This window comes from Engystomops pustulosus, chromosome 1, assembly GCF_040894005.1.
Source record: "Engystomops pustulosus chromosome 1, aEngPut4.maternal, whole genome shotgun sequence".
NCBI classification, from domain to species: Eukaryota; Metazoa; Chordata; class Amphibia; order Anura; family Leptodactylidae; genus Engystomops; species Engystomops pustulosus.
The window spans coordinates 185,783,290-185,805,154 of NC_092411.1; the positions used below are offsets into that span (position 1 = coordinate 185,783,290).

At 37.2% G+C, this 21,865-nt stretch overlaps 1 protein-coding gene across 3 annotated transcripts in view; it reads left to right on the forward strand.

Annotated features, from left to right (window-relative positions):
• Positions 1-21,865, forward strand: part of EPHA5 (EPH receptor A5) — a 216,661-nt gene that overhangs the window by 179,210 nt on the left and 15,586 nt on the right. For 2 of the 3 annotated variants that reach the window (XM_072115041.1, XM_072115057.1), the window contains exons 6-12: positions 8-132; positions 3,831-3,990; positions 4,899-5,004; positions 10,180-10,247; positions 11,879-12,022; positions 14,689-14,874; positions 16,703-16,764. In XM_072115041.1, the coding sequence (XP_071971142.1) occupies positions 8-132; positions 3,831-3,990; positions 4,899-5,004; positions 10,180-10,247; positions 11,879-12,022; positions 14,689-14,874; positions 16,703-16,764 (851 nt within the window). The remainder of the gene's footprint in view (positions 1-7; positions 133-3,830; positions 3,991-4,898; positions 5,005-10,179; positions 10,248-11,878; positions 12,023-14,688; positions 14,875-16,702; positions 16,765-21,865) is intronic. The other variant, XM_072115050.1, reaches the window with a different exon arrangement.

Consider the following 21,865-nt stretch of genomic DNA (forward strand, 5'->3'; position numbering starts at 1 on the left):
TTCACAGCCCCATCTCCAGTCACTCATGTGAAGAAAGGGAAAATTTCCAGAAATAGCATTTCCTTGTCTTGGCAGGAACCAGAGCAGCCTAACGGTATCATCCTGGAATATGAGATCAAATACTTTGAAAAGGTCTGACCTTCTGTAATGTACAATTATATCTTTGTGTTATTTGCTCTCACTAACTCTTCTAGGTTGGGGAGCTGTCAACTACATAGGGAAATTGATCACTAATTGATTGTGTCTGCAGTAAATTACCAGGGTGACTTCCAGTGTGTGTTTTTCATTAGTGTGGCACATCGGCTTGGGAAAACACATTAAAAGTTCAGGTCGGAGATATTGGCAGACTTTGTTCATCTGAATAAAGGTCACTTCAGTGAATTAATATAGAATATATGATACTGTTGCTATTTCTTATAGGGGACACTGTTGTACTATATTAATAAAGACAGCACAGGAAATAATTTTGCATGTAAATAATTTACTCAAAACGCTGGCTGTAAGTCATTGATTGTCTTGATAAAGCTGGAAACAAAACACAGGAAATGAAAGCATGTTTGAAATATGCAACTTGCTAACCGCGTGCGTCTGTCATTTCTCTCTCCTGATCCTGTGCTGCGCCAGAGGCAAAAGAAATTATATGATGTGATAAGAGAGAGAGACTTACTAAAAATGAAGTGATATCAAATGTTACATTGGAAGTGAGCAAAGAAAAAATACAATAGAAATGAGTGACTTAATACATGGGGAAAGACAACTTAAAATACATACATGGTTTTTTAGTGTGTGCCTTACTGGTCATGCATAATACCCATAATTCCCCTGAAAATAAGACACCCCCCAAAAATATGAAGTAGTGCAATTTTTTTCAAGCTCAGAATATAAGGCCCCCCCCCCCCCTGAAAACAAGACCTAGCGGCAGTCATTGCTATACCTCCTCTCACGCCATCTACTATTAGTAGATCATTTTGATACTGCAAAAGGTTGTGACATGGGTGAAGATTTAATGGGATAAAATCAATGACTGTTGCGCTGCAAATGTGCTACAAGAAGCTTCCTGGACAAGAGAAGGGCTCATTAAAGGAAAGTGCTAAACATGAGAGATTGGGACCAATGATTCTAACAGAAATGGAGTCACAAAAAATTCAACATGAAATTCAGGGTTTGGAGAGTAATGATTTGCTTCTAGGTAATGATGATATGACTTAAAATACCAGGATTGGCAAATGTACATGGAAATAGAATCACAAGAAATTCTTGATAGAATTCACATTAAAAGTGAATGCTTGTTAATGGTAAAAGACCTCCCCTCAAAATTAGACCTTGTGCATCTGTCGGAGAAAAAATTAATATAAGACACTGGGGCAGATTTACTTACCCGGTCCATTCGCAATCCAGCGGCGTGTTCTCTGCGGTGGATTCGGGTCCGGCCGGGATTCACTAAGGCAGTACCTCCGACCTCCACCAGGTGTCGCTGCTGCGCTGAAGAGCATCGGAATGCACTGGAGTTCACCGAGTCATCCTGGATGAAGGTAAGTGCTTGTCGAGCGACACTTTTTTTTTCGTTTTTTCTGAATCCGTCTGTTTTTTTTACGGCCACGCTCCCGATTTCCGTCGCGTGCATGCCGGCGCCGATGCGCCACAATCTGATCGCGTGCGCCAAAATCCCGGAGCAATACAGGGAAAATCAGAGCAAAACGGAAAAATTCGGGTATCACGTCGCAAAAACGCGAATGACCCTCACTGTCTTATTTTCAGGGAAACAGGGTTGCTTGTGTGCTGCTCAAAACAGAGAAAACATGTAAAAAGTACAAATGTTAAGGCTTAACCGAAATACGTTTTTTTCCAGCATTGATACATCACCAATACTTATCATACCTAAGTGTAGAATTAGAAATAAAAGATAGAGCTCAATCATGTCTCAACCTAAGTAGGGTTCATTTATCACACTTAAATCTGATTCCAGAGAATTTACCAAATGTGTTGACAATTAGGTAATTAATAATAATATTAGAAATCTGACAATGTGTATTAATAATCCATTGTTGTACAGTACATGAGCCTCATAGCAGTGTACAAAAGCTTCATACCAGTTAGTCAAAGATCAGCAAATCCCAAAAATAAACCTTCATTTTCTTATTATTGAAATGAGGAACAATAAAAAAAAATCCTGCAATATAAAGGATTGTTCTACTTTTCTAGGAACATTCTAGGTTGATGGAACATTTCTTCATGAATATGAACTAGTATAACTAAATCCTTGAAGACATTTTTTCATTGCAGAACTGAAAAGTCTAGGGGACAATGGTGAACTTTATTATTCACATTATTCAGTGATCAGTCCATGATCACAGCTGTGACAGTCGTCTCTGTTACATGACAGGGAACTAAGAATTATGTGCATCAAATATCAATGTAATGCATGGAGTTCGATACCCAGCATTGTCATCATCTTACAATTTTCTTTTTTTTTCTCTTAATTTTGCGATTTTGGCACATTTGATATATTTTCTTCGAAATTTGTGACTTTTCCACTCGATTAGCAAAATTAGCTGTGCAACAATTTTTCAGTGTTGCATCTGATAAATCTTTAAAATCCAGATGTGAACATATGAAAATGTTGCATTTTTGGCGCAAATCATGGTTAAATAGTCACAAATATGCTCCAGTCCCAATCAGGTGTAGGAAAAACTTTAGGAGAAGAGTGTGCAACTTTTGTGTGACTTTTTAATTAAAAGTTCCAAAACCCATCAGACTCAGTTGCCTTATGTATAAATCAAAGCCCAGAAACATCAAGAAAAGACATGCACAAATGTCCTGACTAAAGATGAATGAGCCCCTATGTATAACTATTTTTATTTTTCTTGTTTTAAGATAATATTAAACTTGCATACTTTGTTAAAGAAAAATCTTATGCATCCAATATTTTCCTCCCATCTCACTGTATTGTGCTTTTTAACTGTTTATCTAACTGTACATGGAAACTGATAATGAGAGGAGGCTAAAGAATTACTCCTTACAGACCATGAGAATATTTAGCTCTACAGTTCAGTTCTGCAAGAAAACTAGATTTTCTAATGCTGTCTCTATTTTGTTGAGTCATTAATTAATTTATTTACTAGCTCGGCTCAGCACAAGAAGTATTATGACTGGAGTATATTATGTATTTTGGAGGCTTTGTCCCAAAACATTAGAAACATCCTCAAAGTTATTACATTTTAAAATGTAAACACCCTAATGAATTCAATGATTGCTGGTTTTTTAGCACCTCAGTGCCATTTCACACGTTGTACTGAACCAAAATACTAGCAACATCCTCAAAGTGACTAATTTCAAAATGGGTTGACAACCAAAGGAATTCTTAGGAAACTGTCATGATGGAGATTCCCTAGCGAAGTCATTGGGGAACCCTAGCCAAGTAATTGGCGAATCCTGGTAGCCCTAAGTAAGAGTGGAGATTCCCTATAACATTGGGAGGTGAGCGTGTGATTTCGGCATGGTACACTGCAATTCTTCTTCCTCAGCACATGTGTGGCTCTAAAGGCAATTGACAATTTTTTATGTACCATCCTTCTTTACATGTTCTTTAAAAAACATCTCTTTAATCCTGTGTTCAATGACATTCAATTTAGCTTAAACATTATGTGGGTCCTTGTTCATTTACCAGCATTGTGTACCACTGGAGTGGCTACAGATTGAGGGGACGACAATGTTATTGTTTTGTGTTTGTATTTTGTTTCCTTAATTTTCTTTTTTATTACTTTTTTGACAACTCTTTTAATTCTCTCTCTATTTTCTTCCATTTCTGATCTCTCCATGTACAAATCAAGGACCAGGAGACCAGCTACACAATTATCAAGTCCAAAGAAACAGAAATAACAGCAGAGGGACTGAAGCCTGCATCGTCCTACATATTTCAGATCCGAGCACGCACGGCCGCAGGGTACGGTGCCTTCAGTCGCAGATTTGAGTTTGAAACCAGCCCAGTGTGTAAGTCATTTTAATTACTGTCAGCTCATGTCCATGTAATAGTTAGCGGAAAGAGTCAGCAGATCAATACCATAACAGGGAACTGTCATTCTTACACTGCTCCAGATTTCCTCTCCCAGGCCCCATGCATTAAGTGAAGAGACCTCATTCGTGTCACTCACTTGGCTACGTTAACATGCTGAATCTTGCTTTCTCATCTCATTTATTCTAGGGGTAGGGGGTATAAATACCAGTGTGCTCTTTATACACAACTGTAATTTAAATGGTTTTAGAAAATCACAACTGTATTCCCAGTTTATTTTATAATACATATGAGTATATCTATCTAGGAGAGATATACTGATCTAAAAAGTCAAATTTCCTGTTATAAAGAAGGCTAAATGGCAAAACTCAATAATTATATGATATTGTTTTAGAATGTATTTTGCTTGCTGTGCTGTACGATTGCCCCCCTTAGAGTGGTAAAGTGCTATACATTTCTCAAGATGTATTTACTTGGCTGTTAAAAAAAAAACTGATGTTGTTGCCCATAGCACCCATTCTCCATACATCTACTTCTTATAGTACTTTTGAAAAGTAAAATCTGCACTTTGATTGGTTACTTTGGGGTGAAAAGCCTGGGAGAAGGATGTGAAAATGTATCATTACATGCAGGAAAGAGCAGATAAAAAGAGGCAAGTGACTGCATCATTAGTGGAAGCACCAAGACTTATTGATTTATACATCTCATGCAGAGGGTGATCTTATAACAGAAATACTTCACAAACGTGTTACGAGGATTCAATTATTTTTGAGTTTGAGGAACATTTTCATGTAAACAAAAAATCTAGTTTTATTCAAATTAATTATAAAGTACAAATTCTCAGCTGCCTGAATTCATAATCTGTTCTTTCTGTCTGTCTACTCAGCATTTGCAGCAACAGGTGATCAGAGTCAGATTCCTATTATAGCTGTGTCGGTGACTGTGGGCATCATTCTTCTCGCTGGAATGGTTGGGTTTCTTCTCAGTGGAAGGTATGTCTGATGTGGTAAAACTTCAAAAATGGATCAAACTTGCTTTATATGAAAATTACATTTTAAAGGAAATTTACCATCAAAAACATATTCTTACTAATAGATCCAGGTACTGCGACTGTGGTAATCTTTTTATATTTGCTACCCACGGTTTCCTTCCTTCTAAAATCAACTTTTAAAAGTAAGTTACATTTATTGTGGCCCTTTGATAAATGGTATGGAGAATATTTAATTAGGTGTTAGTGAAAAGCATTAGATACATTTAAATGTGTTGTCCACTATCAACAAATAATTCCTAATGTTTATGTAATGAAACAATACAATTTTCCAATATACTTTCTGTATCAATTCCTCTTTCCATCGTTTACTTTCAGTGGATAGAAACCAGTCCTTGGTCAAGTGATTTTGTGCAAGTGCACGACAGCTCTGATTAATATCTGTGATACTAATGAACCATATGAGATCACATGACCATGAACATATTTTATCCACAGAAAAAAAACATAGAAGCTTTCTGTAGAATGGTAGCATGCAGAAGGCATATTGTTTAAAATTATAGAACTTTTCATTACACAACCAATACCATTTATTGGTTTTGTAACAAATGAAAATAACTGTACAACTCCAAGAGTCAATTATGGAGTCTGTTCAGCATTAACAACTGTTCATTTCACATACCACACCTATGCCATAGCTCTTACAGCAATAGTACATATATAGCTTTAAAAAAGAGCACAAAAACTTTGCTACTTTAAGATTGAATTAGGTGATTTTCCACGTGGACCAGATATACATATTTATAGGCTGAAAAACCTGCACAATTGCTGAGGAAGCAGGGGCGGATGAGACAGGGTAACCCCTGTAAAGCCAGATGTGGTGCTAAAGGTAGAGAAACATCAAAATTATGATAGTTAAAAATGGTGGAGGTAAATGTTACACATTTACTAGAGTCCCTTCAGAAGGAATTTGAAGAGATGAACAAATTAGGGCCCTCCTGGCTAGGTAGAGTGGTCCTTTATAAAATGAAATTATGTGCACGTTCCAATTTTATATGTCAAACAGCTACAAAAACAAATCTTTGCTTTCATCTGAGTCACTTCATCTATCTTATATACAACAAGGAAATGAGGAGGTATGGGTGTTCCAAACCTCTGCAACTTTACTACTCCAGTATAGTTAAGCAAATACATCCGTGGCTGTTCTACTCCTCCATCTCTCGCTAAGAGATTGGGAAAAGCCTTAATGCCAATAAATCATAAAAAAAAAAATCCTCGTATGGCAATTTCTCCCCAACCCCCCCACCCTATGCAAGGCACATACACGTTGATAAGCTTTTGAAAGTGGGTATTCACATGGTTGCAGACATAGTAGAGGACCATAAAGTCCTTAGCACTAAAAAAATAATGGAAGTATTTGCTGGTCCTTTATGTAGACCAACTGAGAAAGGTGATTAACGGAAACCAATTACACTTGCTAGAGATTCCTACAACCTAAGTCTGTCAACCTGACACCAAATAACCAAAGGAGCCCCTCGGGTTAATTTACATAATATTGAAGTTGATTTTAGAAGGAAAGTATTGATAACAAATATAACAAGATTACCACATTAACAGTGCCTGGATCTATGTGTAAGTGTTTTATCATGTATGATTTTGATGGTAGATTTCCCCTGTTCCTTCCTTTGAATAGCAAGCTAGCCCTATCATGTTAATAGGGTATACTTTTTATACCATGTGCAAAACACCAAGTAAATTGGTTTAAATGATACACCTCTGCAATGTGGAAGTATCAAACTTCAGTGCAGCATTTTCAACAACAATCTACTTACATGATACATCTTTCAGCCTTAATTTGTGTGGAGAGAAACACACAGAAACAAGTTTTATAATGACTTTAATAATTGCATCCATACCTATCTCTTTTTTTATAGACCATAAATAATTCCACATCCCATCTAGATTGTGTTGTAAGGTTTGAAACATCCAGTAAACTTAATCAGCACAGCATAAATATCCTATTATTATGCTATTTTATTTCCTAAATTATTTTTATTTTCCAATCAACTCCATAATAAATTTAGTTTCCTATTAAATTGCTGCCACACACTTTTTCTTACAACATAATAGGATTACTTATTTACCCTGTCCTAGCCAGTGTTGCCTTTACAAGGGTCAAGCTTGCTGCATTGACAGTCGCTGTAGGTAGTTAATTTGTCTTTCCAGAAAGTTTCCAGTAATTATCTGGATAATTGGGGCCAGAACAAGACAAAGTAGAAATTTATTTGCATAAATTGCAACTATAAGGTCTTGTCTTGCAGGAAATCACAAACATTAATGACTGAAATCTAACTACATATTCACGGTTAGAAAATGAATTTGTACATCTCTTTTCCAGCATTCATTGTTTAGTTTCCTTTTATTTAGTGTTATTTTTAAGTTTATTTAGGGAAGTTACATTTGCTGGAAATTAGATATTTTATATATTATATCTATTTTAAATTTTTTTAAGTGTCAATAAAAACCTGGCTTAAATGTTATACATCTTAATAATCCATATTGGGTTGTTACTGCTGGAAGCACATGGATGCTGATGTATTAAGAATGGCATTTTCGGTAGCCTGGACTTACGCCAGGTCCGGATTGTTGTAGATTTGAGCTAGAACCTTCTCCAGTTTTCTGGCATGGTTTATAATAAATTTAGCTTGTCATCATGTGTCATGGCATCCCCACCCTGGAATGCTTTGTTCCCAGCCTTTACAATTGTCTTAAAAAATGACTTGAGTTACACAAAAGGACTAAAAAGTCACAATTTTCATGATATGCCAAAAAACTGACACACATGGCATAATACTTTGGCCCCATACTTTATACAAACCCCATTCACATTAGTTGCACAGTTGTACAGTTTAAAGACATAAACCATTCTGTCTTGTGATTAGTACAATGAATCATTCAATATTGCCTATCCAAAAAGTCCTTGCAGAAATCCTTGCAGCGCCTTTTAGGGCTATTTGAGAGAGAGTCAAGTTTTGTCATATTCTTTATGCTATTTGTGTTAAGAACCAATGGAAAGTGAATTAGAAGGGCTAGCACTGTATCTTGCTATAAAATTTTCTTTGCTGTTTGCATTCATCTGTGTAACCTCCTGTAATAATGTATATTGAAAAATCTGAAAGGTCTGTGCCTTTAATAACACCTGTCCCAATCCACAGAGTACATGCTCCTTTTTTCTTGATGCGTAGAGGTCTGATGGTTAGACCCTAGTGATTATTATCTTTAAGATAAAGGATAAATATCATGATCCATTATCCTGTAGCTAAAGGATAAACTCTTCAATGCCACCAAAAAGGAATAACAAATTAATTCCCAGATCAAACCAACATATTATTTGCCCATTGAAACTGGTATATTGCAATGGGTAAAGCATAATCTTTATTAAAACCATCCTTTTGTAGTAAAAAACCATAGCTAAAAGTGGGGTCAATAATAAGAGAGTGTAAATAAAGCCCATTTACTGACTTTTAGTAGTCCAGTTAGAGTATCAGTTCTGATGGGGTGCCAGAGAGTAGGAGTTCTCCTTATGGAGACTTTGTCAATTAAGGCTTTTCTTGAAGGTGTGTGGAGACTTACAGCCATTAATGCTCTACTAGGTGATTCTGGGAAATATGAAAATAGGTTTTCCTAGATGGGACAAGGAAAACGAGGCCCCTTTTGCTACCTTGAAAGGCAGCCCCCTTACCATCAAGCATGACATTCAGGAAGCCTACTGATATGATGTGGAATTAAAGACAAATTAGTATATCTATTCCAGAAGGAACAGATTCCCATCTCTATAGAGTGCTTTCGACGTGGTGGTGTATCTTCAGTACAGTGTAGGGAACTGGTCTTCCTGAGGGAGAGGCTTTTGACTAGGGTCGGGGAGTATGAGTTCTCCTTATGGTGAGGCAGAATTATAAAACACTGTCCCTGATTAACCCGGATATTCCCACAACACTTAATAACCTATAAACCCAAAATTATGCAGTTTTCAAATATCTGGAGTTTTTTGCTTTATGTAAAATTGCTGGGCAGAGACATTGTTTGACCCATCAGATTAGTAAAGGCTGAATTTCAGGACTAAAGCCACTGACTGTAGCTCAAACCACAACACATCTGTTTTCTTGAAATCCAGTATTTACATGCCAGACGTTACAGGGCATAATTTGTTCACTAAGTGACAAATTTATAGCCTGTTTATCTGATCAGTAAATTTAGTACATCTGGAAGCTCTATGGTTGATAATGTTTCATGGACAGGTTTCCTGCCATGCATTATTAGTGAAGCTGAACTATTGCCTCGATGCCAACATAAACCTGCAATCGTTTTATATTATTATGCAGTGCATCATGTTGAGACGTGCTTTTATGACACATTGGGGGTTTTCATGACTTAATTTTGTATGTTAATATGACATGCTGCTGTATATATTTATAGACCTCCAGAGATATTCCCAATGAAAAATAAAATGCCTTTATCATAATTTTTATCTCACTTTAGATAATATACTATGAACCATTTAGCAATGACAAAGCCCTTTTTATACCCTTGGCAATCCCTATCTTTTGTAGGAAATCTCTAGATTTTATTTAGTGGAACCATAATGATGCAGAATGAATCATTTTTTGTTCTAGTAGGAATTCTTAATTTTTTTTTAACTTAACATAGTTAAAAAATGACTGGCAAATCATTTATTTTTGCTGTTGTTTTTATACTGCACACTGATAAATGTGAGTGCCTTCTAATTCTAAGAGGACAATGGTCAAAGATTGACATATAAAACGTGGAGCCGAACAATGGGTCACTGCCTCTAACACTCCTAACATTTGCAGCCCAAGGCCAGCTGCACATGGAGCTGGTCCAACCCACAGACTGCAAGGACTCCCTGTCTGCCGGCAAAACTGCAGCACCAAGAGTGTGACAGTTTTTATAGTCTGATCTTTGCATCATATTTCTGTATGATGCAAGGACTTAGGTCCTTTGCATTATGTTGAATTTGTGGAATTGGACCAAGATACTGCTCTGTTTCTTTGGGATGAACACATTTGTGTGCAGCCGGCCTAGGACTGCGTCCTAATCACTGCCAGTAGTCCCAATGCTTTTTTTTAATTAAGCAGCCATGGTATGTTCTCTTTTACAGGCGATGTGGCTACAGCAAAGCTAAACAAGATCCAGAAGAGGAAAAGATGCATTTTCATAATGGACACAGTAAGTATCATAGGTTTATTGGTTTATGCTTTTAAATAAAGTGTAATCGATGATCCTTTTATTCTCAACAGATATTGTATGAAATCATTTTAGGACATGAAAAGAGAATTTAAAATTGTATTACTTGATTTAAAATACTTATAAATCTCCTAATAATCATTTATTTTTTTCAACAATATTAGAATATTTTTTGGAAGATATTTTGGAAAATTTTAGAACATTTTCCAATAACTTTGAATTTATTGCTATTTATTGGCATGCTTTTTCCCTTCGGTGTTTCTTTAAAAAATAGTTCTTTATAACCAGAACCAAAATGTTTTCAGAGGTTTCCATTTATCCAGGAGGAACCATAATCGTGACCAACCTAGTGGGGGACATAGTTAAATTGTCTAATTTTTGGGACTTTTGTCATTTTTTTTACTTTTAACTGCGACTTTTGCTGTTGTTTTTCAAGTACTCCTTAGTCTGCTCCTTGTGTAGTGTACCTTATATGTATCTTTATTTTCTAGATGTTCTGTGCCACTTTTCACTTATGTATCACTTTATAACTTATTTTTGCCACTTTTTAAGCGCAAATCTGCACCTGGTCCAAGGCAGGTGCAAAGGATGGATTTTTTTGTCATGGACACTGTTTTAACATGTTAATTGGAGTTATTTCATTTACCTTAATTTTTACACAAACTTTTCACATTAACCTGTTGGGCATTGAAAGTTTGGGCAGTTTTTTAAAATTCATAAATTTTTTGCATTTACATGTTTTTTTTTATTTATTGGTTAATTCTCAGATATCTCCCTGGGTTGTGACAAGAGTGCTTAAAAGTGCAGGACACAGCCTCAAATCCCAAATTTATAGTATTGTCCACACCTGTATGTAACCTCCTTGGCTGGGGATTTGAGACATTTGCAACAAGAAGCCTCAAAAACAGCCAAACGTTGGGCCTGCCAGAATAGCCAAAACTACACATTTATCACAAGAAAAATGACATGATCATACATAAGGTGCAAAAAAGTCCTTCCAAATATTTCAATTATACAACAAAGTAAAAAAAACTATGATACATGTCCCCCATTGTGTACCAAACTTCATCTCCAGTTTCCAGGCTTTTTTTCACTTTTAAAATATAGCTGAAAGTATGTGGCTTTAACCTCTATAGGACAGTAGAAATAATACAATACAGCCTGTCCCTTACTTAAGGACACCCGACTATAGATGACCTAGTTAAAGATGGACCCCTCTGCCCCCTGTGACCTCTGGTGAAGCTCTCTGGTTGCTTTACTATAGTCCCAGGCTGCAATGATCAGCTGTAAGGTGTCTGTAATGAAGCTTTATTGATAATCCTTGGCCCCATTTCAGCGAAAAAATCGTCACTGGGGCAAAAAAAAATTGTCTGGAGTTACAATTATAAAATATACAGTTTCGACTTACATACAAATTCCACTTAATAACAAACCTATGGACCCTATCTTGTACGTAACCCGGGGACTGCTTGTAATAATGTAAGTGCTCGTAATTCTGGTTGGCATCTATTGCAGTATTTAGATTATTCTGCATTTTCTACATTCATGCATTTTGTACAGCGTAGTGTAAAGACTATACTTGTGTACTACTAGGACAACTAATAAGAAGCCAGTCTTCTGTTCCACTACAGTTAAACTTCCAGGAATAAAGACATACATTGACCCTCACACCTATGAAGACCCAAATCAGGCAGTACATGAATTTGCTAAAGAAATTGATGCTTCCTCTATTACTATTGAACGTGTTATTGGAGCAGGTATGTACAAATATTTTAATTGTATTGAGTAGCCTAATTTCTTTGACTATTGATAAAGGAAAATTCATTACTTCATTAACTGTCATAAAATGCAAAATTCAATTCTCTATGTTGAGTCATGTATTGTCACTTATACAATAATAAAATTCTACTTGTTACTGAATGTTACTGAATACTACTTGTTATCACAAATTGCCTGATTGGTACCCCCTTCTTTTATATCTGATAGTGGTCCTCAACTATTGGCTGATCATTTACCTCTGACTTTCAGCCGTGCCCATCTCCTCAATTCTTTCTTTACATACAAAGGTAGCACTGTTTAGCACAAAATCAACCAGTGTAAAAAAGTAAAAAACACTACAGATATTCACTTCTCCTCTTCATCTTAATACCTGTGCTCTCCTCTGCTAGTCTTGACACACCACAATCACCTAAAAAAGAAAGAAATTAGCTGGCCGGAGTGTGGGGACAAAATGTCTGGCCATCTGGGATGCTACTTATGACCCTCGCCATAAGCAGCAGCCCGGAGCGCCGGACATCTTGTCCTTGCACTCCGGCCAGCTAATTATACGTTTCTTTTCTATGTGATCCTTGTGTGTCAAGACTAGCAGAGGACAGCACCGGGATCAAAATGAAGAGCAGTGGTGAGTATCTGTAGTGTTTTTTTACTTTTTTACACTGGTTGTTTTCCTTTAAATAAGACCTATCACCTGGTAAAAGATTGAAAGTCCACTCCATATAGCCTAAAATGACTGTACTTCAATTACCGCCATTTTACTGATATGCAAATGAATTGACATGAGTCAACTTCTGAAGAGTAAAGTTTTCTCCATGGTGCCAGTGGAATGGGCAGAGCCACATACCAGTGGGTGGAGACAACATAGATAAAGGTAGAAAAAAGTTTGGAGAACAATTTTACTGGAGGGAGGAGGCACATTTAAGCTGGGAAACCTGCATGGCCCTTTTCAACAAAGGCACAGTGGGTGGTGAGTAAGGTTTATTGTGCCTGTTCTTGATGACAGGTTCCCTATAAGGTGTGTTAACAAGTTAAGCCAGTCATGTTAAACATTTTCAACAAAGGTACAGTGGTTGGTGAGTAAGTTTTATTGTGCCTGTTCTTGATGACAGGCTCCCAATAAGACGTTATAACAAATTAAGCCTGTCATGTTAACCCTGCTGTACCTGTAATAAGAATAGCTTTATTTTCCTGCATTTGATTCAGAAAGCAGGAAAATTCTATTTTCTGATCCCCTCTTTGCCTGGTGTCCTGGAGGCTACTTAGACATCTCCTTCAGAAGTATACCCAAATGTGTCAAATAAGTTTTGTGACACAATGGTTCACATTTATTAAAGCGTTGGAATAGTTTTCTGTCTAATTTTGTACTGAAAAGAATGTGAAAACATGTATTTATGAAGTTTTTGCACCAGAATTGTGTCATGGCAGCACTCTGTCTGAGGAACCACAAAATTCTGCACCTAAAGGGATGTTCTGGTACAGAGTTGGACATGGCACCACATTTATTAGTGCGACTCGACAGAATTGGGTCACATGTCAAAAGTAGGAAAAGTCCTTTACATTTATAGACATTTGGCAACTGTAAACTCCATAGATATTTGTGAACAGATTCCATTTTTATCTTCAGTGCTGCTAAAAGTCACAGCAAGGAGAATGTTATGTTAACTTTAGTGGAGAACTGGGAGTACTGAGCTCTTCAACACAAGTTTCTAGAAATGCTTTAGCCAAATGAATTTCTACGCCACCATTAATTGTCCAAGGCACAATATTACTTTCCTCTAGAAAGCCATTAAGTTGTGGTTTTATTGTGTAACATTATGTTTATTGGACTGTAGGCAAACCATGCAGCATTTTATTGTCTTTGTGGAATATAGGTTTATGTGCTTTATCTGTTATTTTTGTTTATTTTTCCTTATAGCATAAGAAAACATTCCAGTTACATAATGTATTTGACTAAGTACCATAGATATAGTACCTATGTTTCATCAATGTTATGGTTATGTGTCCATGCTGAATTTAAGCTGGCTCTTAATAGAGATCAACTATAACAACATATTAGTTATTCACATGATGGTTTGGAAGCTAGAACTGAAAGTGGATTTAAATTGAACTTGTGTTGCCTTCTGAGTGGAACTGAATTTGTTTTTCACATGCTATGCAAAATTGTGTCATTAGGGCTCATTTACTAATGGTCCGTGGACCGCACAAACGTCGGATACTCTGACAATTACCAATTTGCACCGCATTTAAAAGGGCACTGTGGTGCATGTGGCCGGTTTTTATGCGTCACAAATCGGGATGGCGAGCCGTCAGACGATCCAACGGATTCGGACTGAGCGCGGGATTTAACATTTAAATTGTGTCACAAGACATACACTTACATGCAGAAGAAGATGAACTATGGCGGACCTGGGCGGGGAAGCAACACATGCAGGATATCGGGCACACGATCATAATGAATCGCGCCGAGTCCATGATTGTCGGGGAACACACAGCGGGGATCGCAACAGGACCGGGTAAGTAAATGTACCCCATTGTGTGAAATTGCATTGTATGACCCAAGTAGTAAGTAGCCATATTCCTTTAAATGAAGGATGACTGAACCTATGCTTCTTTATATTTTCATCCAATATCATCTTTTCTTTTATAGGTGAATTTGGAGAAGTTTGTAGTGGCCGCATTAAACTTCCAGGAAAAAGGGAGTTTCCTGTTGCTATCAAGACTCTTAAAGTTGGATACACTGACAAGCAGAGGAGAGACTTCTTGGGTGAAGCTAGTATTATGGGACAATTTGACCATCCAAATATCATCCACTTAGAGGGAGTTGTCACAAAAAGTAGGTACTGGTGATGAGAAGATCATGAATAATGCAGTAGTTTTTTTTCAGAAGCAGAATATGACCTTGTTCCGACTGTAACAGTCTATAGTATTTTATATGGGTTGAATAATATAGAAGAGAAAAGGGAGATGAGCCCAGGATCTAGACTAAAACGAAAATAAGTAGTAGCACTCCAAGGATTTGAAAAACCAAATACTACTGGAATATGTATTATATACAGATGTGTCTACCCTTAACTTTGCATATATTTAGTTAATGCAATACAATATTGCAACGTGACAGTATAACCATTGAGAGGTTGTATCCAAATACACAACCACTTGCTGGTTTCAAAAGGTTTACTTTCACTTTGCGACTACTGTGAATTAACTGGCAACATTTTTACCATAATATGTATGTTGGGTGGCAAAATTGTACTACTTGTACAAATTATGGCTTACAGTAACAATATGTAGCCTATTTATGAATATAATCAATCCAAATAAACAGTATTTTCTGGCAATTATTTTCTTTATTTACGGTACCTTATGTATGTCAATTTTGTATAATTTTTGGGACAAATTAAGGGTACACTGTACTTTTAAATTATAGAGAAAGGCTGAGGCTATTTTTGGATGGTGTTGTCAATTGTTATTAAGATATTATTTTCATTTTGTAAATTGAATAAAACAATGATATATAATGTAAATAAATTTCCCAAATCCCATAAAATATTTACATGATTACTATTTTAGTGCATTCAAATAAACAATCATATAAATTTGAATTTGTTTCATAATGATAAATTTAATTATATTCAGTTTCCAGTGTTACTGTGTTATTGTGAACTTGTAAGGTTCTTATGTGAATTCTAATTTGCCATGTTATTTGTGTCTTTAATTTCATGCTTCCTGATCCAGTGCTAATGGGTTCAACAATTGAATTCATACTAAATAAATCAAATATTAAAAATGAAAAAAACTGCATAGTAAACAAATATACTGTAATCCAGAGACAAAAACACATACATAAAAAATATATTTGCCTAAAATTAGGTACATAAAACAATAGGTTTCAGGTGAGTTAGTGAGCATAAATATTGATATTAAACTTGGAGAATGGGAAATTACATTTGTCCTTATACAGGCGGTCCGCTACTTAAGAACGCCCGATTTACATGCGACCCCTAGTTACAAACGGTCCTCTGGATTTTGGTAATTTCCTGTACTTTAGTCCTAGGCTACAATAAAAAGCTATAACAGTTATCAATAATGCCTGTAATGAAGCTTTATTGTTAATCCTGGTTCTTATGACACAACATTTTTAAAATCCAATTGTCACAGAGACCAAAAAAATTTTGACTGGGGTTACAATAATAAAGTATACGGTTCCGACTTAAATACAAACTCAACTTGAGAACAAACCTACAGAACCTATCTTGTATGTAACCCGGGGACTGCCTGTATTCCCAAAATATTTTTGTCCAGTTAAGATATTAAAGAAGAGAGGTAAAAGCAATAATTGATATTACTAGGGACCTGGCTTTTCAAATATTAATTTTGTACATTAAGAACAGCGCTGGTTTATTAATACAGTATATGATGCATTTTACAGGTTTACTAGACCCTATCATTATTGTAATTGTGTGAAAGTAGAAGGCATCCATCTGAAAATATGACATATTCAGCTTACTTTTATATGTATATGTATAAATGCTTACATAAAACAGGAATGATATTCTAAATTGACTCAACATTATAGTTTTGTATGTTATATTCATATTGAAACTCTTTAGGGAAGATTGATTATAGATCTTTATTTAATGATTGTGCTTTGAATTTTGCAGGCAAGCCTGTAATGATCGTAACAGAATATATGGAAAATGGCTCTTTGGATACTTTTCTAAAGGTAGGTTTATTATATAGTGGTTAAGTATAATAACTGTTATCTTTTAAAGGGCATCTACCACCAGGATAAAGGACAGCATGCAGGTTCCATGGGTGTTAATAAAGCCTGGAGCCCCTAAGGCTCATTTGCATACATTTTCAACCATTTGATCTGTATGTGTGATATACCTAGACCGATTGCTGGCCAGGCTGGTAACTGATACAATTTTCTTGTTTAATAGAATTTAAGTAAAAGGGGTAGTTTAAGGGGTCAGATTTGGCACAGATTACCTGATTTCAGCAGAAGACAAGCAGAGAATGAAATAAACAATGTAATGTTGTAATAATTGAAATTTAAAAGGCCCCATAGAAAAATATGTAGATTAGAAGTGTCTACTGACAAAAACTCCAAAAAAACTCCAAAAAATAGTTGGATGATGGAGGTCATATAAAATAGTTTAGTAACTGGTTTGGTGTCAAGTTTCTGTTTGTAACAATAAACACATTGGGGGTCATTTACTAAGGGGCCGAATCGCGTTTTTACGGCGGGTTACCTGACTTTTCCCGTTTTGCAATGATTTTCCCTGAATTGCCCCGGGTTTTTGGCGCACGCGATCGGATTGTGGCGCATCGGCACCAGCGTGCACGTGACGGAAATGGGGGGCGTGGCCGAACAAAAACCCAACGGATTCTGAGAAACCGCCGCATTTTTTTAAAAAAAAGTGTCGCTGGACACGCGCTTACTTGCACTCGGCCCAGCTTGGTGAAGTCCAGTGAACTCCGATGAACTTCAACGCAGCAACGACACCTGGAGGACGTCGGAGGAACTGCCTTAGTGAATCACCGGAAGACAGGACCGGGTAAGTAAATCGGCCCCGTTATTTTTGCCCATTTTGTGTGTTTTTAATTTATGTATTTAATTATTAAACTATTTTATATGACCTCCATTTTCATACCTGATTTTTGGCAGTTTGTTTGGAGAAAGCGTTAGTGCCTATTTTTTCTGCTTTTTAATCATTCGCAGTACCAAAATTGGTCAACCAGTATAGTATCATGTAGTTATTGGGAGGCTTTTCACCTAGTTTCCTACAAGATATAACCTGAGGTGATGGCGACTGTAGTGCAATTTTTTTCTCTCTATCTGTACTTTCCCAATCTGTCCTTTTGGAGAATTTTCACCCTATTTTGAGGCACATGTGACTGGTTGTGTTATATGCCCTTTATTATTCATTTAGATGCTACAGGAATGCATAGTCATATATTGAGAAGAGCCAACTGGAAACTAAAGAAAGTGTAAAATGAGTGTGAATGAGTTTTAAGCTGTTTGGATTGATTTGCATCACACCAATCACTTTAGCTTATGTTTATCATTAGTTGACCCATGGAGATCAACAGCTCCTCACACTATTTATCTGCACCCTATGTTGTCCAGATATCATGATAGAGAATGGGTGTGCAGGTCCTAAAGAGTGCAAGGGATAGTAGGGCAGTACTTGGTTATTCCTAGTTGGCTCCATACTTTCTTTGTTTATCTGATCATTGTTTTCTTAGTATCCTGACCTTTGGTATCCTGAATTCATGTTTTGCACTTTGGTGTAGGGAGGGATTATCAACTAGTTAATGACTACCTCCAAGGGTGATACATGTAAGTAGAAAGGACGAGATTGGTTGGTTCAGATTTAGGGCTCACTGTCTTGTCTGTTTATTTGTTCCTAGTCCCCTCATTACAAAGACTTTATTGTGTCTCTCCAGTTCTCTGTTCCATGGGTGCCGTCATTCTTTTGGCTCTCATAAGAGCTGTAGTCAGTCACTTCACTCCACAGTTACACATGCATAATTGTATTGACTACTATGGGAACTTGATTTTGTATTCTGCAATTTCAATACAAAGGTGCAATGTATTTCATATTATATCTAATGCTGCAAAAACAACTGCTGTGGTCACTTGTCAAATCACCTTCCAAGTCTATGATTGTAGTTTAATATCCCTCTTTATCAATATGTAGGGAATAAAATCAGCTTGCTTTATTTCCATGGCGGTATTGTAACATTTGATTGCAATGTGCAAATCTGATGCACAGAAACTATGTCTGCGGCTCCCTTCCAGTACATGGCTGGCAAGCATCGCTTGTGCTAAATTTATTGCTCTAGACATTGTCCTAGATTAACCTCTCCTCAAAATCTTTAAGAGTCTCATGAAAGAAAGCATGTTTTATTTAATTTTCTTTTTAGCAGCTACTTTCTGTATGGTCCTGCTTAGTGGGAGATCATGAATTCTCTGGGTAATTTAGTTTATGCTTATATTTCAATTAGACTCACTTTTAGTCTAACATAATATGAATTTTGTGGAGCTTTGTACCGTCAATGGTTTTCCTACGCTTTGTGCTGTAATTATTACAATGTAGCAAGCATGAAGAGTCTGTGATGTGTCTCCCAGGAAACCTTCATTAGTAGCTCAGACTATCCTACAGCTAAAGTTCACTGTAAATATTGTATTATCACACATACTTTAATGACTGCCATTACGTGCTATTCTGCTCCTGTCAGAATCGGAGAAAATGATGGACTCAATAGGGGGAGATTTATCAGATATGTTCTATTTACTCATTGCAACCAACAAGAGTTTAGCTTTCATTTTTTCCACAGATGTTTATAAAACATAAGATGAGCTCTGATTGGCAGTGGCCGATTAAGTGTCCCATTTGCCAGGCTGTACACACGACTACTAGCATCCAAACCAACATGTGTCAGGATGTGAGGACTTAAGCACAACTCTATATGCTTAATATTGTACTGTTTATAAAAGTAATTTAATGATGAACTACAATCATGCTCTTATAACCCATCTATTTAGAAAAGCCGAACATTCCTGAACTGCATGAACAGTCCACCCCGACTGCCGCCCAAAGCAGATCTTCCAGACAGTGTCGGAGATGTAGATGCTGGTTGTCCGGTCTCTGTGCATCCTGCAGCTGAACTCCCACTCATACTCTAAATGCTCACAAATAACCCAAGGCTCCTACATTTACACCCTCCCCCCAAAAAAAACAAAACAGGGAAAAGTTATTGACTGGAGGACAACACCTAGGGTAGGAAATGTAGCCACTACTCATCAATGAAATGTACTTCAGCAGAGCTCCCCTTTACTGAAATGTCCACAGCAGAGCTCCCCTTTACTGAAATGTCCACAGCAGAACTTGCCTTTACTGAAATGTCCACAGTAGAGTCCACATTTACTGACATGTCTACCAGCAGGGTCCCCCTTTACTGAAATGTCCCTAGCAGAGACCCCCTTTACTGAAATATCCACAGTAGAGTCTCCGTTTACTGAAATGTCGACCGGCAGAGTCCTACTTTACTGAAATGTCCACAGCAGAGTCCCCCTTTACTGAAATGTCTACCGGCAGGGTCCACCTTTAATGAAATTTCCACTCCTGATGCCCCCTTTTAATGAAATGTTTACTCCAGATGTCCCCTTTAATGAAATGTCCACTCCAGATGCCCCTTATTAATGAAATGTTCGCTCCAGATGCTTCCTTCATCATTACTATTATGTCCACAGCTGGGATCTCTAAAAGAAAAATTAAAAAAAGCTATACTTACCTTCTGGCTTCTTCTCCCTGGCCCCATGGCTCCATCTTCTTCTTGGCCCCGCTGCTCCGTCGTCTTCGTCTTCCAGCCCACTATGATGCGATGGTGTAGTGGCGCGTGACGTCATAGTGTAAGGGCCTGCACGGCGCATAAACTAGGATATCACACGCTCGAGACACTGCTGCGTCATAGTGATGCGCCCGGGCTGGAAGAGCAGAAGATGGAGCCGCGGGTCCAAGGAAAAGAAGCCAGAAGGTGAGCTAAGACTGATGGTGGATCTTTATTGTGGGCCCGCACACACGAAGATCCACCATTGCTGATTGGTTTCCATGGGCAAACATAACAGCTCTGCTCTGACACTTCTGATAAATCTCCCCCAATATTTTTAGATATGAGAATTTTAAAAGCAGGATTATCATTTTATTATGTCATGATTTTATGTATAGCTATTTTTCTACTTGAAATCTCTGATTTTTATCATTTTAAAAATGTAATATAATTACTTTTTGAAGTAAGTGAATCTTACATTCACCCATATTTTTCAGCAGAATTTGGGCTGAATTTTGGCTGTCGTGGCCAGATAATAAACTGATAAATCTGCCCCATCATGTTGAAAAATAGTATACAGATGTACAGTTGTGGTAAACATTTCTAGAACCTATTATTGTTAAGTATAAAAAGTCTCAAATATTCAGAAATAAGTGAGTATGTACCATCTTTCCATCAGCATATGATTTTAATAGCAAATCTAAATACCATCAACAAAAAAGTTGCCCTGCCCGTATTCATGTAGCAATTAAAAAAAAAGAAATATAAAGCACACTCTCCCCCCCCCCCAATAGCGCAAGCTAGAGATACCTCCCCCCCCCCCAAACCTGGATTCTTAAGTGTCTCCCCTCATTCTGGTCCTTTGTCCTTAAAGAGGACCTGTCATCTGTAAAAACCTCTCTAGGAGCTGCTTATTAAAGTAAGCAGCTACTAGTGCTAAGACAGACGCAGCAGTGTTACACTGCTAGAGTTATCCAAAACCTCTGATAACGCCAGCAAACACTGCCGGGCTGTACAATAGAAAACGCCGGACTACGCTGTATGTGCATATTCGTGAGGGGGGAGGATTAGGGGCAGTGACTGCCGCATGAAGCTATGGAGTAGCAGGGGCGGTCCGGTGGTGAAGCAGCGTCTCGGACCGGCCCCTCATGAATACGCCTCGACCACATAAAGCGTGGTACGACGTTTTCTAAAGTACACAGCCGCAGTGTTTGCTAGCATTATTGGAGGTTTACGATAACGCTAGCTTTGTAACACTGCATCATCTGTTGTAGCACTAGGAGCTATATCGATCTTGTTGATAATGAATGTTCATGTATTTCCAGAATTACATGTTGAGGGTCTAAACAAGTTTTTGTATTCCTTAACCCCTCTCCTTTAGGAATTCTCCTCTTTTTCTCCTTTTTGAAAAACCAATAAAAATACAGTTGGAAAAAAAAAAAGAAATAAAGAAGAATTATAATATACAGGGTAGGGACAAAGAA